Source organism: Castor canadensis, chromosome 11, assembly GCF_047511655.1.
Source record: "Castor canadensis chromosome 11, mCasCan1.hap1v2, whole genome shotgun sequence".
In the NCBI taxonomy this organism is placed as follows: Eukaryota; Metazoa; Chordata; class Mammalia; order Rodentia; family Castoridae; genus Castor; species Castor canadensis.
The window spans coordinates 271,765-291,514 of record NC_133396.1 but is presented as its reverse complement, the minus strand read 5'-3'; the positions used below and the strand labels follow the sequence as shown (position 1 = coordinate 291,514).

Below are 19,750 nucleotides of genomic sequence, written 5' to 3'. Positions count from 1 at the left end.
CACCTGTGGTGGCCGCCTTGGCCTCAGCTGAAGTGAAGGAAATCCTGGCCTTCCTGCAGGTGCAGTGACCTCAGGTTGTCTTCAAACTCGCCCCCTGTGAGGTCCTGTTGGGGAGATCAGGTCTGGATGGGCAGGGCCTCCTCCCACTCCCTGGGTCCCCTGCATGGGGTTCGGGGTGCTTGTGTCCACCTAATACATGGTTTACTGTGAATTTCTGTCCCTCTGTTAGTAGGGGAGGGGACAGGAGGGGACAGAAAGAGACTAAGGGGCAGAGAGAGCAGCAACAGGCACTGTCAGTAACTGGTCACTTCTGTGGGTGGGAGTCCAAGAGGTGCCCACACTGTTTGGCCTGACCTCTGCTCCTCTACAGAAGGCAGCTGACCCTCTTGCTCTGTTGGCAGACATGCCTTCCCTCCTCACCTCTGTTCTTGGAACAGTGGTCCTCACACCTCTGCAGGGTCACCATCTGCCTGCCTGTCTGATCCCCTCTGGCCTCTGACACCTGTCCCTGCAGAAGGACAAGGGCTCCTGTGTCTTGGCCTCGGCCCGTGGTCTAAGCCTAAGCCTTCTGCATGGGGCTGGCAGGTGTGGGGAGATACTTCTTAGAGAATGTAGCTCCTGAAGAACAGCCCAGCCTGTGGCAGACACAAGTCTTGGGTATGTGGCAGGACACAGAGAGACCACCCTGCTCCAGGGGGGTTGTCTGTCTGTCCTTGGGTTAATATAGGACTCTGAGCCTGGCTGTGCCCCCAGCCTGCCTTGTTCCATCACTGCTGTCACCAATGGACTCTGGCTAGAATTACTTGAGTAGAAATGCAGAAATGTCCATGCTCTCTTCCACCCACTGCCTGCTCCAGGCCTTCACCGCCCTGACCCATTTATAGAAGAAACACTGGGACTGGGACCAGCACAGGCCAGAGTCTGCCCAGCAAGCACTGATGCCTTCTTAAACATGGTGTCACTAAATTGGATGCTCCACACGTCACATATTCATCCCCCTGAGACTGAAACAGCAGCCATGAATCATAAGGCTCAAAATCAGGAAGGATTAGCATCCAGAAGATGTGGAGATGTCCAAGTCTCCAGAGACACACAGTCCAGCAGAGAAATGAGGAAATCCTGATTAGAAAAGTTGCAAAGAGAAAATCCCAGGGTCCAGCAGACCAAATGTGCAGCTTTGGTAATCAGACACTCAGAGCCAGTGAGAGACCGTGTGCTCGCAGAACAAGTGGAAACTGAGTCTGATGTCCATATGGGTGGCCCCCACGGCTGGGAGCCCTCTGTCTCTGGCCCCAAACCCCCCCAACCTGCACTTCTCTCCTGAGATGTACTGAGGAATGGGGGTGTGTGTGGCAGCACTGTGACAGGCCTGGGTCCTGACGTGCTCAAGGGGTCCAACAGTCCATACCACATGCCATGCCATGCGCGAACTCAGACATGTTGAGTGAGGGGAGATGACGTGAGAAGACAGGCTTTGTGCATAGGAGTGACAAACAGCAGCCACTGTGTGGTTAGGGCGTGCATTCCTTGTGCCCACTGGGCACACACTGCCCTGTGAGGTAAAGTGCTGTATCTTCCCGCTGCCTGGGCTCTCCCTGGGTCTGGGCACTGCTGGGTGGCAAGCACTTTGCCCATGATTGGACATCACGTCCAGGATGACGCTGCATTGTTCTTAAGGCTGTAAATGCCATGGCTTTGTGGTTTCTGTCCTGTGTTCCCTTAAGACTATAAAAACAAGCAGAGGGTCGAGTGTGACCTGCTGGCCAGCATGTGCCAACCCTGTTGAGCCCATTTTCACAGTAAATGGTTTATTTAAAGGAGAGGAATTCTGAAATAAGGAAGGAAGACCAGCCTGATGTAGGCATCAGACAGCTGTGGCGACCCGTGGCACTGGCACGTGAGCAGATGCAGGACTCTCTTCCCTACCAAGTCCACGACAAACCCCATGCACTCTGCCAGCACAGGAAGGTGGCGTTCCTCCTGGAGAATAGTGGGTTCCTCCATGAGTGAGGCTGGGACAATTCAGTGTCCAAATGGAGAGGAAAGGGATTCCTATTTTTAATCTTTTCAGTATCAAAGACAATAAAAAATAGAAGTCCTAGAAGCAGACGTCGATGGTATTTTTTCGTTTTGCCATCAGGAATGGCTGCCTTAGAATGTCCAAAGTCCATAAAAGGAAAAGTCGAGTAATTATTATCTACATGGCAAAATGTCATGTGTTTAAAAATTTAAACAAATGACACTGGAATCTGCAACACATCACAGAGGTCTGTTTTCCTCACTGTGTTAAGAAAAATGCTGACAGGCTGGTGGAGTGGCTCAAGAGGTAAGAGCACCTGCCTAGCAAGCATAAGACCCTGAATTCAAATCCCAGTGCCACCAGAAAGAAAGAAAAATGCTGACAAACCACTAGAAAATGGGCCAAAGAGATGTTTCCTGCGGGATGGGGCTGTGAGGAAGGGCCTCCTGTCACATGACCTCACCGCTGCTCTGTTGTGTCCCAACATAGCTGCTAGTCATCTGCTGCTGCGTGACAACTCTACCAGTGGAGTGACATGCCACATCCACATGCACTGGTCATGCCATTTCTGGGGTCTGGCCCAGGCCTAGCCATGATTTGTCCTGAGATGAGCCCTTGTGGATTGGAAGCTGTCAGGAGGGGGAGCTTGAGTCCACGCATGTCTTCCTTCATCAGCATGGCTCAGCCAGCTCCATCCACCAGCCACTGTTCCCCCAGTGACCAGATGTGTGCACGGCCCCCTTGCCTGGACTCCCACCACCTGGTGTCCCCAACTGAGGGTCTCCACATACTCCAGAGGGAGCAGAGAGTGTGGCATCAGTGTCTTGGCACTTCCTGGGGCTGGTGACAGGGTTTGCCTTACCCCCTCACTTTGTGGAGTCCATCATAAAAAGGGAGAAGCTCTTCAATCTTTCAGAAAGAAAGGGGAGAGGAAATGACTTTCCAGCAGCATTTTAGTAACGAGAGTCTTAGGAGCAAGACCAACCTGCACCCAAGAGTGGACAGGACAGGTGGGCAGGCTCCTTCCACAGTAACAGGGAACATCCCAAGTGTGGCCAGCTTCCAGAGGCCAGCAGTAAGAGGTGTGTTTTGAGAAAGACACCACTGACAAGTGATGCCCACCTTCCAAGGGGCCTGGATGAATTGGAGGTGCAGGTCTGCTTAGCACGGCCGTGGACTTGGTCACCCTGCCAGTTCCACCAGGGACTTTGAGGAAACTGACAATGGAGAGGAAGAGCCAAGGTCAGGCAGGCAGGGCTCCCATCCAGCAGGATACCACAACGGCAGTGATCTGAGCTGGAGGATGACCCAAGAAGGGGTGGGTCTTGAGAATGAGGGCACTGGTCCTTCCAGATGGACTTGGGTTCTACTGCAAGGGGTGCTTTGTGTTAAACATGAAGTTGCCTGTAGGAAATAACTTCCTGTGCAGGACAGTAAAATGTCACCATAAAATCAGCCGCTGCTGCCACTTTAAAGGGAAGAGGCTGTGAAGACTCCTGGAGAGGGAACATCCACCACACATTGACCAACTAACCAAGAGTGTGCAGATCAAAGGAGACCTCAAAGTCAGAGCAGGACCAAGGAGGCCACAAGGATGGGTGCTCCCAGGAGGCATCTCAGCCTCCATAGGAAGCTCACTACCACTGTGTCACTGCTCAGGCAGCAAAACAGGTCCATTTTCTTGACAAGTCATGAGATACTGTTTAGCACTGACCACAAATGACCCTGATGTCCTCTAAACAGGAGTATCAGGTGCCTGTGCCCACACAGCCAGGATGGAGGAGATTCCTAGCATCTCAAACAGTTGCTGTCAGCTCTGTCATGTGCAGACAACACGGCAGTTGAGTGACATAGACAACCACACTGTGGACACGGAGATTGGGCCTGCAAGTTCATGAGTTCTGACAAATGTTGGTTTGCAGTGTTTAAAGGAAGCCTGGAAGAAGTCCAGGCTTATGAGGGTGCCACCCAGGTTCCCTCCCACCACTATGTCCCATGAGGTCAGGGCAGGAAGGCAATGCCAAGCCTGAGACTCAGAAGCCCCACACCGTAGCCTACCACTCACCAGCTTCACACAGATGACAAAGGGTGGCTGGGCAGCTCGGAAGTGCAAGATGGGGATCCGTGGCTTGGGCCTTTCCTGGAGGGAGATGGGTTGGCCATAAGAGTCCTTAGATTCCTCATGAAGACAGGGCCCCTGTGGCCTGTGCCAGAAACGGCCCTGTGGTCAGGTGGTAGATGGGATCTCAGGCCAATCAGGGCAGGAAGGACAGCTACTCCCTGGTCTCCAGCAGCCCCAGCCACCTTACAGAGCTACACCTACAGAACCAACTGTGGTGGTTTGGCCTCAAGACCCAGGACAACACACAGGGGTGTCTCCCCAAGGAATGAGGTACGGGTGTCCAAGGGCCCTGGAGACTTGGGGGATGCATCTGCTGGTGGGGCCCAGGTGGCTGTTCTGGGGGAGGTCACCTCTCCCGGGAAGGTGACCCACATACCTGAGTGTCCTCATAGCAGTAGAAGCCCTTCCTGATTTTGTTCTCATCCACATCACAGAAGGCAACCACCTGGGGTAAGCACAGACCAGCAGCTTCAGGGACTGGGTCTGTGCTGCTGGGTAGAGGCAGGGAGGGTGGAGAGAATGGGGAGGGGATAGGCTCACCTTGTGTTGGCTGGCGGCTGTCAGGCTACGGTACAACCTGCGCCCCTGCTTGCCTGCATTCCAGATGGTGAAGGATGCCCAGCGAGGTAGGGCCTGCTCCTCCAGGAAGTGGACACGGTGGGTCCAGATGGTTGTCCTGCAGCCAGGGGAGAAGGGGCAGCTGAGGCTAGCCAGGTGCTGGGGGCTCCACCTTCCCCTTACCTGCCCTCTTGGCTCTGGAACACGCATATAGGCATCACCAATGCACACTGTGGCTCTTCCTGCTTGTGTGAAGTGGACACCAGGCCTGGCGCCAAGTCCTCAAGCCGTCTGCCACAGCTGGAGACCACCAGGAGCCACCATGTAGCTCCATGGCCTGTGGGAACCTCAGGGCCAGCAGGCTGGCATGTTCTCCAGGCAGGACCCCTCTCCTCTGTCCTAGAGATGTGGCCCCTGATGGGTTCTCTCTACGGCCACTGGGCAGCTGCCAGCTCTAACAAATGGCTATTTTCAACTTTATGGGGACAGGAAGGGCCTATCGTCTCTCTGGCCTCAAATCCTAGACATGGAGCCATCTCTACCGAATTAGAAGGTTAAGGGGAGTCTCCTGGATGTAACATGGACCAAACACCACAAGTCCAATTTCTCAGAGAAGTCATCCTGCGGAAGGGTCATATCCCACCACGTAGTCATGCATTCACATCAAGAAGTGACTTGCTGTCTCAGGGTCCCCTGTTTAAAACAGAAACCATGATTTCTCTGGACCATCCCATAGATGTCCCCTTCCCAGAACAGGCAAACTTGCCCCCAGGCAGAGGGCCAGGACTGTGGTTCTCCCAGGACAGCTTCTTCCCTTGACCCCACTTGACTGCTGGCTCTGTCCCCTGTGCCATGATCCCCATGCATTCAGGGACCTCTCAAAGTGTGCACAGGGGATGGGGCGAGGAGGGAGCAAGTAGGCTGGACACACAATGGCCGGATGGTTCTTGTCTGTGCCCACAATAGGGCGGCTTTTGCCAGCTCATTATTTGCTGCAGCCTCCACCCATCTTGAACATTTTAATTAGGGCTGTGCTGAGCAGCCACGACTTTGAGGAGGATTCCCCAGGGCTCTGGGATCCATGTGGATGAATAACATCCAAATTCTGGACCTTGGCCTCTGTGGCCATGTAGCACCTTATTTCTAAGAAAAACACAGGCGGGTACACTTCAGTCCACACAAAACATTCCTGGTGTGGCTACATGCGCAGCTCTGCATCACCCAGGGGACAGAAGACCTTCCCAAGTGAGAAGCTGGCCACGCACCTCGGGTCCAATGGTTGGGTGAAATCCTTCACACAGGAAGAGACCCCAGCTCCCCACAAGAAAGCCCACCCCCCTTTTTTGTCAGTACTGGGGTTTGAACCTGGAGCCTCATGCTTCCTAGGCAGGTGCTCTACCACTTGAGCCACATCTTCCAGCCCTAGAAAAGGACCTTCTGACAGTTTTCCTTTAGAGAACAAGGGGTATGTCAGTCCTAGAGGTGACCCCAATCTGAGAAGCAAAGTGGAGCTGGGTGGGGTCAATGGCAGAAGCAGGCCATGCTGTTCAGGGTCCCCAACAAGAGTCGCAGATGCTATAGGCCCATTCCAGATTCCATCCTGAAGACGTACAGGATACACATGTCCTTACCAGGGGCGCGTGAAGGTCCAGGCAAAGCAGACCCTTTGGGACCCTGGCCTGCCAACCTCCAATCTCCTCCTGACTGAGGTGAGTCCTCTGTATGCAGCAGGGACTCTGGTGAAAGTCCCTGCTCGGGACAGCCCACTGCAAGGACTCAGAGCGGGGTCCATATTGAGGACAGGGCACAGCCATTCCATTGGGTATCCCTGTTGGGGGGAAAAATCCCAATCTGACCTTGCTTCACTCCCTGTATGGGAGGATGGTGGGTCTAACTGTGGTGGGCTCCAGAAGAAAATGGACCTCTGTAACACACTCTGTCCCCTCCATGCCCTTGGCATCCTGAGTCTTCTTAGGCAGTAGCTGGCCTGGATACTATGGCGTGTTACATATGACGGAAATTTATAAATGGCTGACAAGAACACATCTGCATCTCAGTAAGTGTTTCTTTATGCTGGCTGGGCTTCTCTAGGGAACTCCCCTTTGGAGAACAGACTCTTCGGATGCCTGACACACCTATCTTCCTGCTGAGAGGAGGCTGTGGCCTCATTTTAGAGCCAGGGGCAGCAGCCAGGGGCATTGGGTTTCCCAGATCCACATGTCAGCATTTCCAGAACATTCTGGGAGGGGCTGCAGGATCACAGACACCACTGCACCAGCAGCATGAGTCCCAGAGGGTCCAAAGAGGAGGGGAGGAGGAAAGGGCCAGCTGGGTGAGAAACACTCCCCTTTCTAGGAGGAGGGCACGACTCTCAGTCAGCAGCATCTGTGACAGCAATAGCCCTCATGGAAAGAAGCATAGGACCCACAGCTGTCCCAAGCACTCAGGAGGGTGGATAACCCACCGGTCTTGGTCTGGTGCACTGTGGGTGCAGCACTGTACATGAGCCTTGGCTGTTTACAAAGAGGAGGACCTACTTCTCCAGGTCAGGGCTCTGTGGGGCTCCATATCTGGTTGCTTGGCTCCTGCTTCCAAGGTGCATCTTGTTGCTGGATCCTCACATGGCAGAAGGGATGGATTGGGCAAGGTCAATACTTTGATGAGGCACAAGTCCACACAGTATGGGAACGAAGTCCAGGGCAGAAGCTTCTATGAAGATTTCCAGCAATGCTGGGAGAAAGCAACTTACAGAGGGCAGGCTTCACACAGGTTAAGCACACTGGTGAGATGCATGTGTCGTAAAGTATAAAGGTGTGGGCAATGTTTGATTTCCTAATCATGTCTTTTGGTATCAAGTATTTCATACAAAAATGCTAAGTGACAATGCAGCCATTGTCAATTTAAAGTAAAAAGGACAGAACTGAGTCACCACTGGAGGGCTTCCAACAGAATTTGGACAATTGCCTCTTCAGCAAGCCTGAGGTTATAATTAAGGCTGTCACCTTGGGAGGTGTTGCAACCCACAGCTCAAAACTTTAATCCGACACAGAAACTCACATTAGATCACTTATTTTGTGTTGTGGGTGGCAAAGCCTTATGTTGCAAACATGAAAGAAGAGCCCTGCACACAGGTGATGAGATGCATGCGGCCAGCTCTCGGGCCTGAGCCTGGATTCCTCTCACTGGCCCATGGTTGGTGGGCTGTGATCATCACCCAGGTGGCTGTGCCTCACAGACCAGGACAGGAAGGACCTGCACAACCTAAAGCCCACACACACTCATGTGGCCTGCAGATGATGGCAGAAGAGAGTGAGTGTCCAGCATCTTAGCTGACCAGTGACATACTGAACAATGATGAGTAGAAATGAGAAATGACCTGGGGGGAGGATGTGGCTCAGACGTAGTCCATGAAATCCCCTCCTGCTATGGGTGCAATCAGCCCATCAGATGGGTATCCTGGGTCAGCTTAAAGCAAAAAAAAAAAAAAAAATGAGCCTTCTGAGGCACCAAGACATGACCTCCAGCTCACACAACCATGGCCTCTTCCCCACATGACCATGGCCTGCACGTAACACAAGAGAGAGGGAGGACATTTGACCTTCATACTAGTGCTTTCAGGCTTAGACTCCTTCCAAGGACACTGTTGTGCCTTCTATATCCCATATACCACCACCTCCTCGGTGGGAATCCCATTTCCTACTGACCAAACTGAGTCTTACAGCAGATCTCTGACCCAGTCACATGTGTGCCCCATCGACCATGTCCTTGACCATACCAGCGCTTCACACATGACCTGGGCCTGACCAGCCAGGACCTCATACACGATATGGGTCAAACCAGTCATGACCTCACATGTCCCTGGGCCTCCCTAGATGTTTTAGAACCTGATGCGATCTACTTACTCGAGGACAGAGTGTGTGGCTGCATGCAGGTGGTAGCGGTAGAGGAGCAGGCTATGGTCCACCCGAAAGATGCCGCCCCCCTTCCTGAGGTTCTCGTAGAAGAACAGCAGATCCTCTGGCACACCCTGCAGGAGAGGAGAGCATGCTCACTCAAGTGTGCTATGCTGGCTCAGGCAATCAGACACAGGGAGAGGCTTCTTTGCTAAGACACCAGACTGGAGCCAGATGTGGTGGGGTGCACCTGTGGTCCCACATACTTGGGAGGCCGAGGCAGAAGGATTGCTGGAGTCTAGGAGTTTGAGGCCAGCTTAGATAACACAGTGAGATCCTGTCTCAGAAAAGGAGAAAAGAAAAGAAAAACTAGTTTTGGAGGATCCACAGTGATATGGATTCTCTACCACAGAAGTGAAGATTAGCAACTCTACAGCGATTTCACACAGGTAGGAAAATGAGCCCTGAGGTCGGGGGAAGATGAGGAGCAGAGGGTATGCTGGGCGGGGTCTGTAGTCTTGGTTCTGTCCCAGGTTCCATTTTGTAGGGCAGAAAAGGGCACATCAACCACACGCAACAGCAAGGTGATCAGCAGAGTAGAGCATGGCCTCACCACCAAGAGCCCAGGGCTGGGGGAAGAAGCCAAGCTGAACACCCAAGGAGGCCCCCAGCAAGATGCTGAGAAGAGGCCAGGAGCCAGAGCCCAGAAAGGCTAATCACTGAGGCAGAAGGAACCAGAGCCGGGGTTCACAGCCCTCCCCACTGCCCCAGGGCGGGGCTCCAGGATGGGCTGCACTTCATCGCCAGTGGCAGAAGAGGGCAATGTTGAGCCAGGAACCAGAAAATCAGCCCTGAGGCAAGGCCAGGACTCAGACCAGAGGTGAAGTTTCACCTGCCCTAAACTGAAACAGAACCAAAACTTCCTCAGTGAAAACCCACCTCCTCTCCCACAATAACAACAACCTTAAAGCCACGATGTGGAACTGGTTCTGGACAGACTCTGTGCTAAACCACACCCTCAGCAAATGGTTGAGGATATGGGAAGGGAAGTTTGAATCAGAAATCCAAAGAGCAGGGTGGGTATAAAAAGGAACTGAAGAGAGTAGTCAAGTGCTTGGCCAGGGCTGGGGATGCGGCTCAAGGCACAGGTACTCTGCGGGGTTGGGGAGGTAGCATGAGCACATTTCCAGGGCATCACTGCTGCCAGGCAAAGGCTGGGATCCAGCGTAGCCTCCGCAACTCACTGCAAGGATGCCCTAGCCCAGACCTGCTCGTCCCCACAGGCAGGCGTGGATGGAACAGGGCTCCTCTTCTCTTTCCTCCCAGAGAGGCTGGCCAACACCTTCCATGTCCTGCTTTCACAAACGGCTCATCCAGGATGAGGTAACCTGGGCCCTGAGGCCAGGTGCTGCACCAGAGCAGGTGCAGATCAGGTGGATGTTCTTACTGAGATCCACCATCTTCAGCAAAATGATGGAGAGGCTTGTGGGCACATTGGGAGGACTGCCTGGCTTGGGGGTGTACTGGTGTGCAGGGAACCCACCCACAGGCCCAAGTCCCATTGCTGGTACTTACCTGGCCTCCTTCATCAAATGGGCCCACATGGGAAAACCAGGCTCGAGAGCAGAACCAGGTGGGCATGATCACAGTGGGGCCATGGGACGTAAACACCTAGAAGCAATTAGCATTGACAGAATTAACAGAAAAGAACAGCTTGTCACAACAACCAACCATCTCTCCCCAACATGTCATTAAGAAAGCGACAAAGGAATTTCCTTTCTCATGGGAACCAGGGCTCAAGGATGACAGCAGCCAACCCAGCCCACTTCCAGGTCCCCCATTCACGGATGAAGCTCATTGCTGAGCACAGTGAGGGCCCCTCTGTCCTGGATGCATGGTTAACTAGGTGAGAGATGACAGTCAACATGCTGCTTCTAGAAAACCCTAAAGCGTAAGAGGTGTGGATAGTGATGAGGTAATGTAGATGGGCACAGAGATTCTAGAGAGATATAAACCATCAGAACTGACTCAAGAAGGCAGAAAACAGAATCCATTTTTAAAAATAAGCCTAAACGAAGTCAAGAACCGTCCCACAGAGAAAAGCCCAGGCTAGGAGGCTTCTCTGGCAGACTCTGTCAGACATTTAAGAATTGACACTGTTCTTCAAAAGCTCTGGAAACAGAAGAGTGGGAAACACTTCCTAACTTATCCTCTGACACTGGCAACACCAGATACCAAAAATTGGCAAAAATATTACAAGAAAAGCAAAGGCACACTAGTGTACCTTAACAATACAGACACAAAAATCCTCAACAAAATACTAGCAAACTGGAGTCCTCATAGAAGAAGGACCACGTACCATCACTAGGTGGAATTTACCCCAGGAAAAGTGGATAGCTTATGAAAATCAATCGCTGTCATATACCATATTAGCAGGATAAGAGGGCAAACACTAGACAGTCATCTCAACAGATGCAGAAAGAGGCATTTGAAAAACTCCAGCACTGTCATGATATAGCTGCTCAAGCTAGGAACAGAAGGAACCTCCTTACCCTGGTAAAGGATGAGTACCAAATGTTCTGCTAGGGTCATGCTTAAAAGTGAAATGCTGGAAGGTTGCCCCCCACCCCAGGTCAGGAACAAGACAGAATGTCTGCTATTACCACCTCTGTTATTCATTATGAATGGAAGTTGTAACCAGAGCATCTGGACAAGAAAAAGAAATAATACTGGACTGGGGATGTGACTCAAGTGGTACAGCACCTGCCTAGCAGGCATGAGGCCCTGAGTTTAAATTCTAGTACTGCAAAAAAAGAAAAGAAAAAGATAAATGAACAGAACCTGCTCAGAAAGTAAGAAGCAACAACATCTCTATTTGTAGATGATTCTATAAGGAGAAAACTCCTAAGATACACACACACACACACACACACACACACACACACACACACACACACACACACACACACACACACTGTGCCAGTAAATGAGTTTGTCAAAGTTGTGGGATGAAGGTCCAAATACAAAACTCAACTAGCTTCTACACACCAGCAATGAGTAGTTCAAAAATTATACAAGAAAACAGTTCAAATCAGAAGGCAATGTTAGGAGTAAATTCAAGAAGTGCAAGACTTACACACTGAAAATCACAAACATTCTTAAAAGAAATTAAAGGCCTACATAAATAGAATGGCATCATAACTACTTACCATAGTTATGATGGCAATATTTGTTAGTTAATCTACAGTTAATATAATTCTAACCAAAAATTCCAGCTGCTCTTTTTTTGCATAAGATGACGGTCATAACTATGAAATGGACATAATTGAGAAAAGTAAACCCAAACATTTATGACAAATGATTTTCAACAAGGTCATCAAGTCAATTCTATGGTGCTGGACAACATGCAAATATATAAAGTTCTCCCCAACCTCACACCGTATATAAAAATTAACTCAAAATGGATCAAAGGCCTAAATACATGAGCTCAAGCTATAAAATCACTAGAAGAGAACATAGATATAAGTCTTCATGGCCTTGCGTTAGTCAACAATTTCTTAGATATGACCCCAAAAGCATAAGCAACCAAAGAAGTTTTATCCATTAAGAGAATTTTAAAAAAATCTACAGAGAGGGAGAAAATATTTGCAAGTCATATATCTGATAAGGTCATTCTATCTAGAATATATAAAGAGAAGTGGGTGGCGTGGTTTTAACAGAGGATTTCTGAGGGTCTTCAGTAACTCAGGAAATACCTGTAATAGCTGTGAGGGCTGCGATTGGCAAGAAGGGCACTGAGGTCGCGGTGGGCAAGTAGTCTCAGCCCATTCCAACCAGTGCTGCATGGAGCCTCCAGCCACTTCCTGAGCTGACTAGACTCACACTGGCACCACCTGTCCGTGGGTGACAGATCCCAGGATGTCTTGCCTTCTTTTGAATTGGCACATGTATTACAGCTTGTGGCATGGTAATAACCCCACGTGTGCACTGCAGTTCCCAGTGGCTGGTATTATTTTAAGCACCTTACACATATCAAACCACTGAGCACTCCCTGCAGACCTGGAAACTGAGGTGCAGGGCACTTAGGTTAGTTGCCTGATGCTGTGTGGCTAGTGGGAGGTAAGGCTGGATTCATATAGAATGTGTTTTTCACTCTGTGGTACTTCCTGTACATAAGAGGGCTGGTGCACAGCCTTGCTTGCTCCAGTGCCACATGTGGCCAGCATCTGGCATAGCTGGGAAAAGGCACCTGAGTGGGAGGCACAAGCCTGGCCAAATGTGAGGCCATGTTGACAAACTGCCCACAGAGGCAACACTGAGAGTGGACGTCAACGTTTTGCTGGGTGAAGGAAAGCAACAAACAGGGTACATGCCACAAAATACCATGTGTGTGAAATCCTAAAAATCCTGAATCCCAGTCCATCTGACCACAGGCAGATCAGTGGTACTGGGCCAAGGCCTTTACACTTTCTCTTAAAATCTTCGCTGCCACTAAGGAAGCCACCAGAATGAAGTTGAAGTGGACGATGCAGTGAGGAAATGACTTCGCACACCCTATATCCTGAACATTAACATGCGGTGGCCCTGTGTCTTGGTGGTGGGGTGCCTGCCATCTGCTGGGGTGGCCACATGGTATGGCCCCAGCCGCTGGTGTCAGCTCTTGGGAGGGGGCTTAGCTCACTGGTAAATGCCACACAAGGCTGGGCGGCCCCTGAGTACCAACACTTTGCAGCTAATAACAAGCACCATTCCCAATAAATGTGCTCCGTATCTTTCCCTCAGCTGTCAGAAAAAAACAGATTTCACGCTGTTATTTGGAAAGTATTACAAAACAGAAATTGAGCTTCCTGTTTTCAACTTTTATTTGCCAACAATCCCGAGGTATTTTCTGGCAAGTGTTCTGTCAGCTGGACACTTGCTGGTTTGGCTGTGTGTTTGGGCATGAGACTCAATAAAAAAGGGGCTGCCCCCAGCCTCAACCTTTCTCACCACGCTGGTCAGGGCAGTGGCCACCGGCCAAGTGTGGTGACAGGCACAGGAAGCAAGGCTGGTCCCAGCGACATCCTCAAAGACTAAAACACACACAGGATTTGGAGACTTTGTATGAAAAAAAAAAAAAAAAAAAAGAATGGAAAAACATCTTACTGATATTCTTTGCATTGATCACATGCTGAAACAACAATGTTTGCAATATACTGGAGCAAATGTGATTAAATTCATTTTCTTAAATTTTGCTTTTAAAATTTTAATAAAGACTTTAAGATTATATTTTGGTTTGCATTTGTGGTTCATATTATATTTCTGTTGGATAGAATGATAGCCCTGTCTGCAAAGTAACTTAATCCATTTTTGTGTAGGTGACTGTGACACGAGTATGAGGAAGTGCAGATGTGGCCAAGACTGACAGGCACTAGTCACCTTGGTGGGAATGCTGCAGATTTAACACTCACTAGTGACCATCTTGATATAACTGCCAGTTACGGAACACCCAGCCCACATAGTGTGTGGCAGTCACAAAGCAGATCATGGATGGCCCAAATCAAGCCTCAAAAGGTTAGAAAAGGTTTCAACCCTTTGCATGCAGAGTATGTATTCTGATGACAGTGGAGTGAAGCTAGAAAGGAAGAACAGAAACAAACCTGGAAATCTCTCAAATATTTGGAAATTAAGCCAACACACTTCTACACTTCCCATGGACAAAGAAAATAAATCACTAGAAAATACTTTGAACTGAATAAAAATGAAGTAACAATATGTCAAAATTACGGGATGCAGCTAAAATATCTAGAGAAAAATTTGTAGCTTGAGAAGATGATTACTGGAAAGGTCTCATGTCAAGAGGAAGCCTGAGCAGAGGGCAGACTCAGGAGAGAGGTAGGAGGGACTAAGAGAGGTAGAAGGGACTTGCACAGTGTGTCAGGGAGGTGGCAGGGGCTTGAGCAGACGGTCAGGGAAGTGGGAGGGACCTGAGCATGGGGTCAGGGAGGCGGGAGGGGTGTGACTCTCTGCTCATATCTTTTATTTTGATCATGCAGTTACCGTTTTGTCAGTGTAAGGCTTTTTATTCCCCATGGAAAACAGCAGGGAACCAAAAGCTGCATACTGACAAAGCTGTAGCTGTGTGATCAAAATAAAAGATAAATGATCAAAATGAGGTTATTACAAAAAAAAAAAAGCAAATCCCTATAGAAAACACAGCCACTAGTAAAGGAACATTATAAGCCAGTTTATGCCAATAAGCTCAATGACTTACATGAATAAATTCCTTGAAAGATGCAAGCTACAAAGTAACTCAGAAGGAATCTGCATAGCCCTGTGTCTACAGAACCTTGAGTTAATAATTCAAAACTACCACTGGAGCACTCTATCAAATATCAGAATACCAACTTCACCCAAACTCCAGAACATGAAAGAGGGGGCACATACCTCCAATCACTTTGAGGTCAGCATTAACTCGAAACCAAAGCCATACAAAAACACTTTCCTCAACTTCAGACTGATGTCCTTTTTTGAGCACAGGTGCAAAAATCTCTAACAGATGATTAGCAAACAGGACCCAGCATATATTACAAAACCAGGTCACTAGACTAAGTGGGTTTATCCCAGGCATACAAGTTGGTTTAATACTTGGAAGCCAATCTCTGTAATTTACCATGTTATCACAATAAAGGAGAAAAGATACAGAAAGGGAATTTCATAAAATTCAACACTCAATCAAGATGCAGCCTCTCAGAATATCAGAATCGACAGGAACTTACTCAGCTGACAAAGGCCAGCATCTTATGTGTAAAAGAGAATCAGCAAGAAGGCCCTCCCGCCTCAATACTATGGTAGTTTCTACCCAATGAGGCAAATATATGAGCAACAAGCAAAAGACACAGACTGAAAAGAAGTAGGACTGTCTTTACTCACATACAGCATGAGCACCTATGTAAATAATCCAAATATCCAAAAAAGCTACCAGTCCTGATAAGGCTTAGGACACTCACAGGATCTAAGACCAATGTATGACAGTCAATTGTATTTCTATGTACTAGTAATGAACAACTTATAAACAACACCATGTATATCAGCATTAATATATGAAACACTTAGAGATGAACTTAATAAAAATTGTGTATGACCTATAACTGGAAACTGTAACAAAATTCTGAGATGTGAACAGTCTGTAATTGGTCTGAGCAATGAAAGCAATTCCAAATCTCAGAGATGTTTTAACAGAAATCGACAAGTTGATTGTAAATTTAAGATAACTGGAGAACTAACTGGGTATGGTGGTATATACCTGTCATCCCAGCTACTCAGGAAAGGAGACTGGGAAGATCATGGTTCAAGGGCAGCCTAGGCAAAAAGTTAGCAAAACCCCATTTCAACAAACAGGCATGGTGATTCATACCTGTAATTCCAGCTACATGGAAGTATAGGTAGGAAGATGGTGGTTCAAGGCCAGCCCTGGACAAAAAGCACAAGCTCCTACCTAAAAAATAACTAAAGTAAAAAAGGGCTGACAGGGGCAGGGTGAGGGGGCAATGTGTCAAGTGGTAGAGCACCTGTCTAGCAACTGCAAGGTCCTGAGTTCAAACTGGAACTACTGCCAAAAAAAAATTGGAAAACGATTTTGACAAAAGAATAAAAAAGGAATGCTCATATGATGTGATAAAACTTACATATAAAGCAGGTAAGTATGCACTGATGTAAGGATAGCAGTATAGGAGAGAGAGCGCCCCAAATTGACCCACATGTATGTTCAACTGATTCTCCACAGAAGTGTAAGACAATTAAGTGAGGAGATGCAAGCCATGCATTTTAGGTTGGCTGAGACTGTACAGTCTATGGCATGCTTTACCAAGTCAAAATCCCAAAGCTACATGAATATTTTGATAGCCAAGAATACACTGCACCAACACAACCTGTTAGGGAAATATTGTAATCCTTTGTTGGAGACAAAAATTTCACTGAAGATAGAAATGGCAACACACCTCCTATTTTTAAAGCTTTTATGCTAAATATATATATATATATTTTCACTTCCTATGACCTGACCACTCTGATGAATTAAGCTAATGTTTTAAGTTATGGTAGTGAATTTTGATCTAAGTCAAATATCAACCTCCAAAAATTTAGCTCAGTTGGGCAAGTGCTGACAAATCCATGTGTTGATCAGTGTGCGGCAATAGGAGGGAGATGGCACATTTTTTAAATTGTCTCACTGTATATATGAGCTCTGTGCACCTTTAGTTAACGTACTTTTCGACTCCAGAATTTCCTTTTTAAAAAGTAATGTCTCTTAGTAGAGATTCTGCTTGTTTTCTCACCATTGAACTTTAAAGTACTGCTGCTTTCGATTCTGATGAGTCCAATGAGAGAACATGCTGGCGTTCCCAGTAACCATGCTCTTCTTGTTTTTGAGACAGGGTCTTACTATGTGGCCCACACTACATTCAAACTCTCCATCCTCCTGCCTCTGTCTCCTGAGTGCTGGGCACTTTTGCTTTTCATTTTTTATTCAGAAAATGTAAAAACCTGAATGACATGAAAGTTACCAGTTTTATTTTCAAACCTATCCTGTGCATTAGAAAATAATATTTAGCCATCTTTAACCCCATCCCAGATAATGAATGCAGAGCAAAAGGAACAGATTGGGTATAAAGTAAAACCACTGCCCACAGTCCCTCACAGTGTGCCCCACTGGAGGGTCTGCACCTGTGTAAGGAGGTGCCCAGCCCTTTGCTCTGATGGACAGCCCACTGCTGGCCTGGGTGTCAGGGAGGCTGTGAAGGGACACCTCCCCCACTGGGTTTCTATTGGCTGCTTTTCTCACTGAGTAAGAATCATAGTTTTCCATGCTCTGACGTGTGGCTACTGACAACTTACTTAGTTTTAATTTTCATCTCTCTTGTTTTGACATTTTTTGAGGGGGGGGGAATTCCCCTTGGTTTGCATAACTCTGTAAGCAACATGCCTGCTCCAGCACCTCAACCAGCTGTGAAGCATCTGCAAGCATTTGGAGGACAGAGTTCAGACTGCCTTGATCCTCCACAGGATCTTACTTTCTGCTATGCACTCATACGTCTGTTCACGTGTGCACACCTGGAGCCAGCAAGGGTTGTGCGGAAGGCAAGTGCTGACCACACCTCTCCTGGATGGACAAGTGGAGGACTTTATCAATGGGCCTCTGGCTGTTTCATTTTCAGTACCTCTGAAATTCTGGCTGCTCTGCTGATCTGCTTTGTATCCCAACAGACCATAACCTCAGGCTGAAACATGAAATGTGAGAACAACTCAGTAGACGCTGAAATAAGTTCTGTGACTCCAGGGCAGGGTCTTCTCAAGGTCAGTTCATCATTGCCAAGAGGAGAATGGAGCATCCTGCATGCATGGAGGTGCTGCTCCACCTTGCTGTCACGTGTGGGTGCTCATAGACCCCAGAGGCAAGACTGTTCTTTTCTGTATTTTGAAGCCACAGAAGCTGAGGATCAGAGTGATTAGGTAACATGCTCAAGGTCATGGGCTAGAACAACAGACACGACTGACACATCGTTTGAGTGACAGCGGAGTCAAGGACAAGGGTCTGGCACTGAAGGCTGCTTCAGTGAGGGACCAAGGAACTGGTCCCACCTGCCTCCCTATCCTCACTGGAATTCCATGTACTCGGAGAAAGAGTCCTGTCCCAGCAGAACAAGTTGGAACCTAAATACAAGAACACAAGACACTGAACACATGGGTTTTTTTTCCTTTTAACTTTCTTCCTTATTTCTAATTTGAGCAGTAGAAATGGAAAATTTCCAATGAAAAATCTACCAAGCTCTCTCCCCTTGGTGAGGCCTGGCTCCTGACGCATTCCTTACCAGGGAAAATGATTCCAGTGAGTGTTTCCATAATGCTCCTGCATGGTAACACTGTTTCCAGGTGAACAGTATCCTAAAGTGATGCAATGTGTCAAAGATCAAACACACTTCTCCAAAAGCAGCAAGTCCCAGTTTCTAAGACTAAGGTTCCAACATGGGTCTGCGCCTGCCATGAGGACTTGGGGTCCTGCAGCTGTGGGTGGAGTGTTTGCAAATTACACATCTCGGCACACTGCAGACTGAAGTGAGGGCAGCATTCACTCCATGCAGTTTGACCTATTGGGGTCACAAGGTAGCAGAGCTCATCCTGAGTAACAGCAGGGAAGACATAGCCAGCAGATATAGCAAATCACAGAGGGACTGGTGGCCACCTTCTGACCAGATTGAGCAGACCGACCGAGGATGTCACCACTGCCTGTATCTCCATGTCCCTCTCAATGCCCCACAAATCTATAGACCATTGGTTCCACATGCCTTGTGACATGGGGACTTTCTTCTTCATAGGCTCCCAGTGATACATGGACCCTCTTCTCAACTCACTCCCAGTGATTCTGGACCCTCTTTTCTACATCTCGTCCTGACATCCCATGTTTGTCTGGCTACTGCAGCCGTGGGCAATGGTCAGGCCCCTGCCAGGAACAGAGGCTGAGACTAACTCTCAGAGAAGTAGTGCCAGCCCTGGCTTGGTATCAGAGACTCCTAGATCCTCACCTGGGGGAGGCCAGCACCAGGAACAAAGTCCTGACCTCAAGCTGACTGCTTGCAGAGTGAGGCAACCAAACCCCACTCTTCCAGCCAAGGACACAGAGGCAGGTATGAGAAAAGAGATCTCCACATGCTTACCAATGCAGCCCCTGGGGTGTCTCACTGAGGCTACTCATTTACACACCATGACGAAAATAGCAAACTGTTTTACATCACAAGTTTTGGTGTTGGGTATTTGTTTGTTTGAGCAGCACTGGGATTTGAACTCAGGGCCTCATGCTTGCTAGGCAGGTGCTCTTACCGCTTGAACCACTCCACCAGCCCTTTGCCACAAATTTTGAGATGGTTCATTATGCAACAGTGATAACAGAGACATGTGGTGCGACTGTTCTCACTGGAAGAGAGGTGCATGATGGACTCCTCCCAGGAGGTGGGTGTGCCACAAGCAGCCCTGGCTTTGGACCTAGGATCCCTGCCCTCTTGGAGAAGATCATGCAGACTCACTCTACCCAAGAATGAGGCTGGGTACAAGAGGGGCATGAGTACATTCTGAGGGATCCAAGGACATCCTGTCAGCCTCACAGACTGAGGGTTGGGGCGTGTT

At 48.7% G+C, this 19,750-nt stretch overlaps 1 protein-coding gene across 13 annotated transcripts in view; it reads right to left on the bottom strand.

The window, feature by feature from the left end:
- The window catches only part of B3gntl1 (UDP-GlcNAc:betaGal beta-1,3-N-acetylglucosaminyltransferase like 1), a 111,258-nt gene that overhangs the window by 4,526 nt on the left and 86,982 nt on the right, over positions 1-19,750 (bottom strand). For 4 of the 13 annotated variants that reach the window (XM_074044811.1, XM_074044815.1, XM_074044820.1 and 1 more), the window contains 6 exons: positions 10,169-10,264; positions 8,603-8,727; positions 4,683-4,818; positions 4,519-4,587; positions 4,086-4,241; positions 523-3,237 (listed from right to left, as the gene is read on the bottom strand). In XM_074044811.1, coding sequence (XP_073900912.1) covers positions 2,989-3,237; positions 4,086-4,241; positions 4,519-4,587; positions 4,683-4,818; positions 8,603-8,727; positions 10,169-10,264 — 831 coding nt within the window. In that variant the 3' untranslated portion in view covers positions 523-2,988. The other 9 variants (XM_074044812.1, XM_074044817.1, XM_074044813.1 and 6 more) reach the window with 9 other exon arrangements.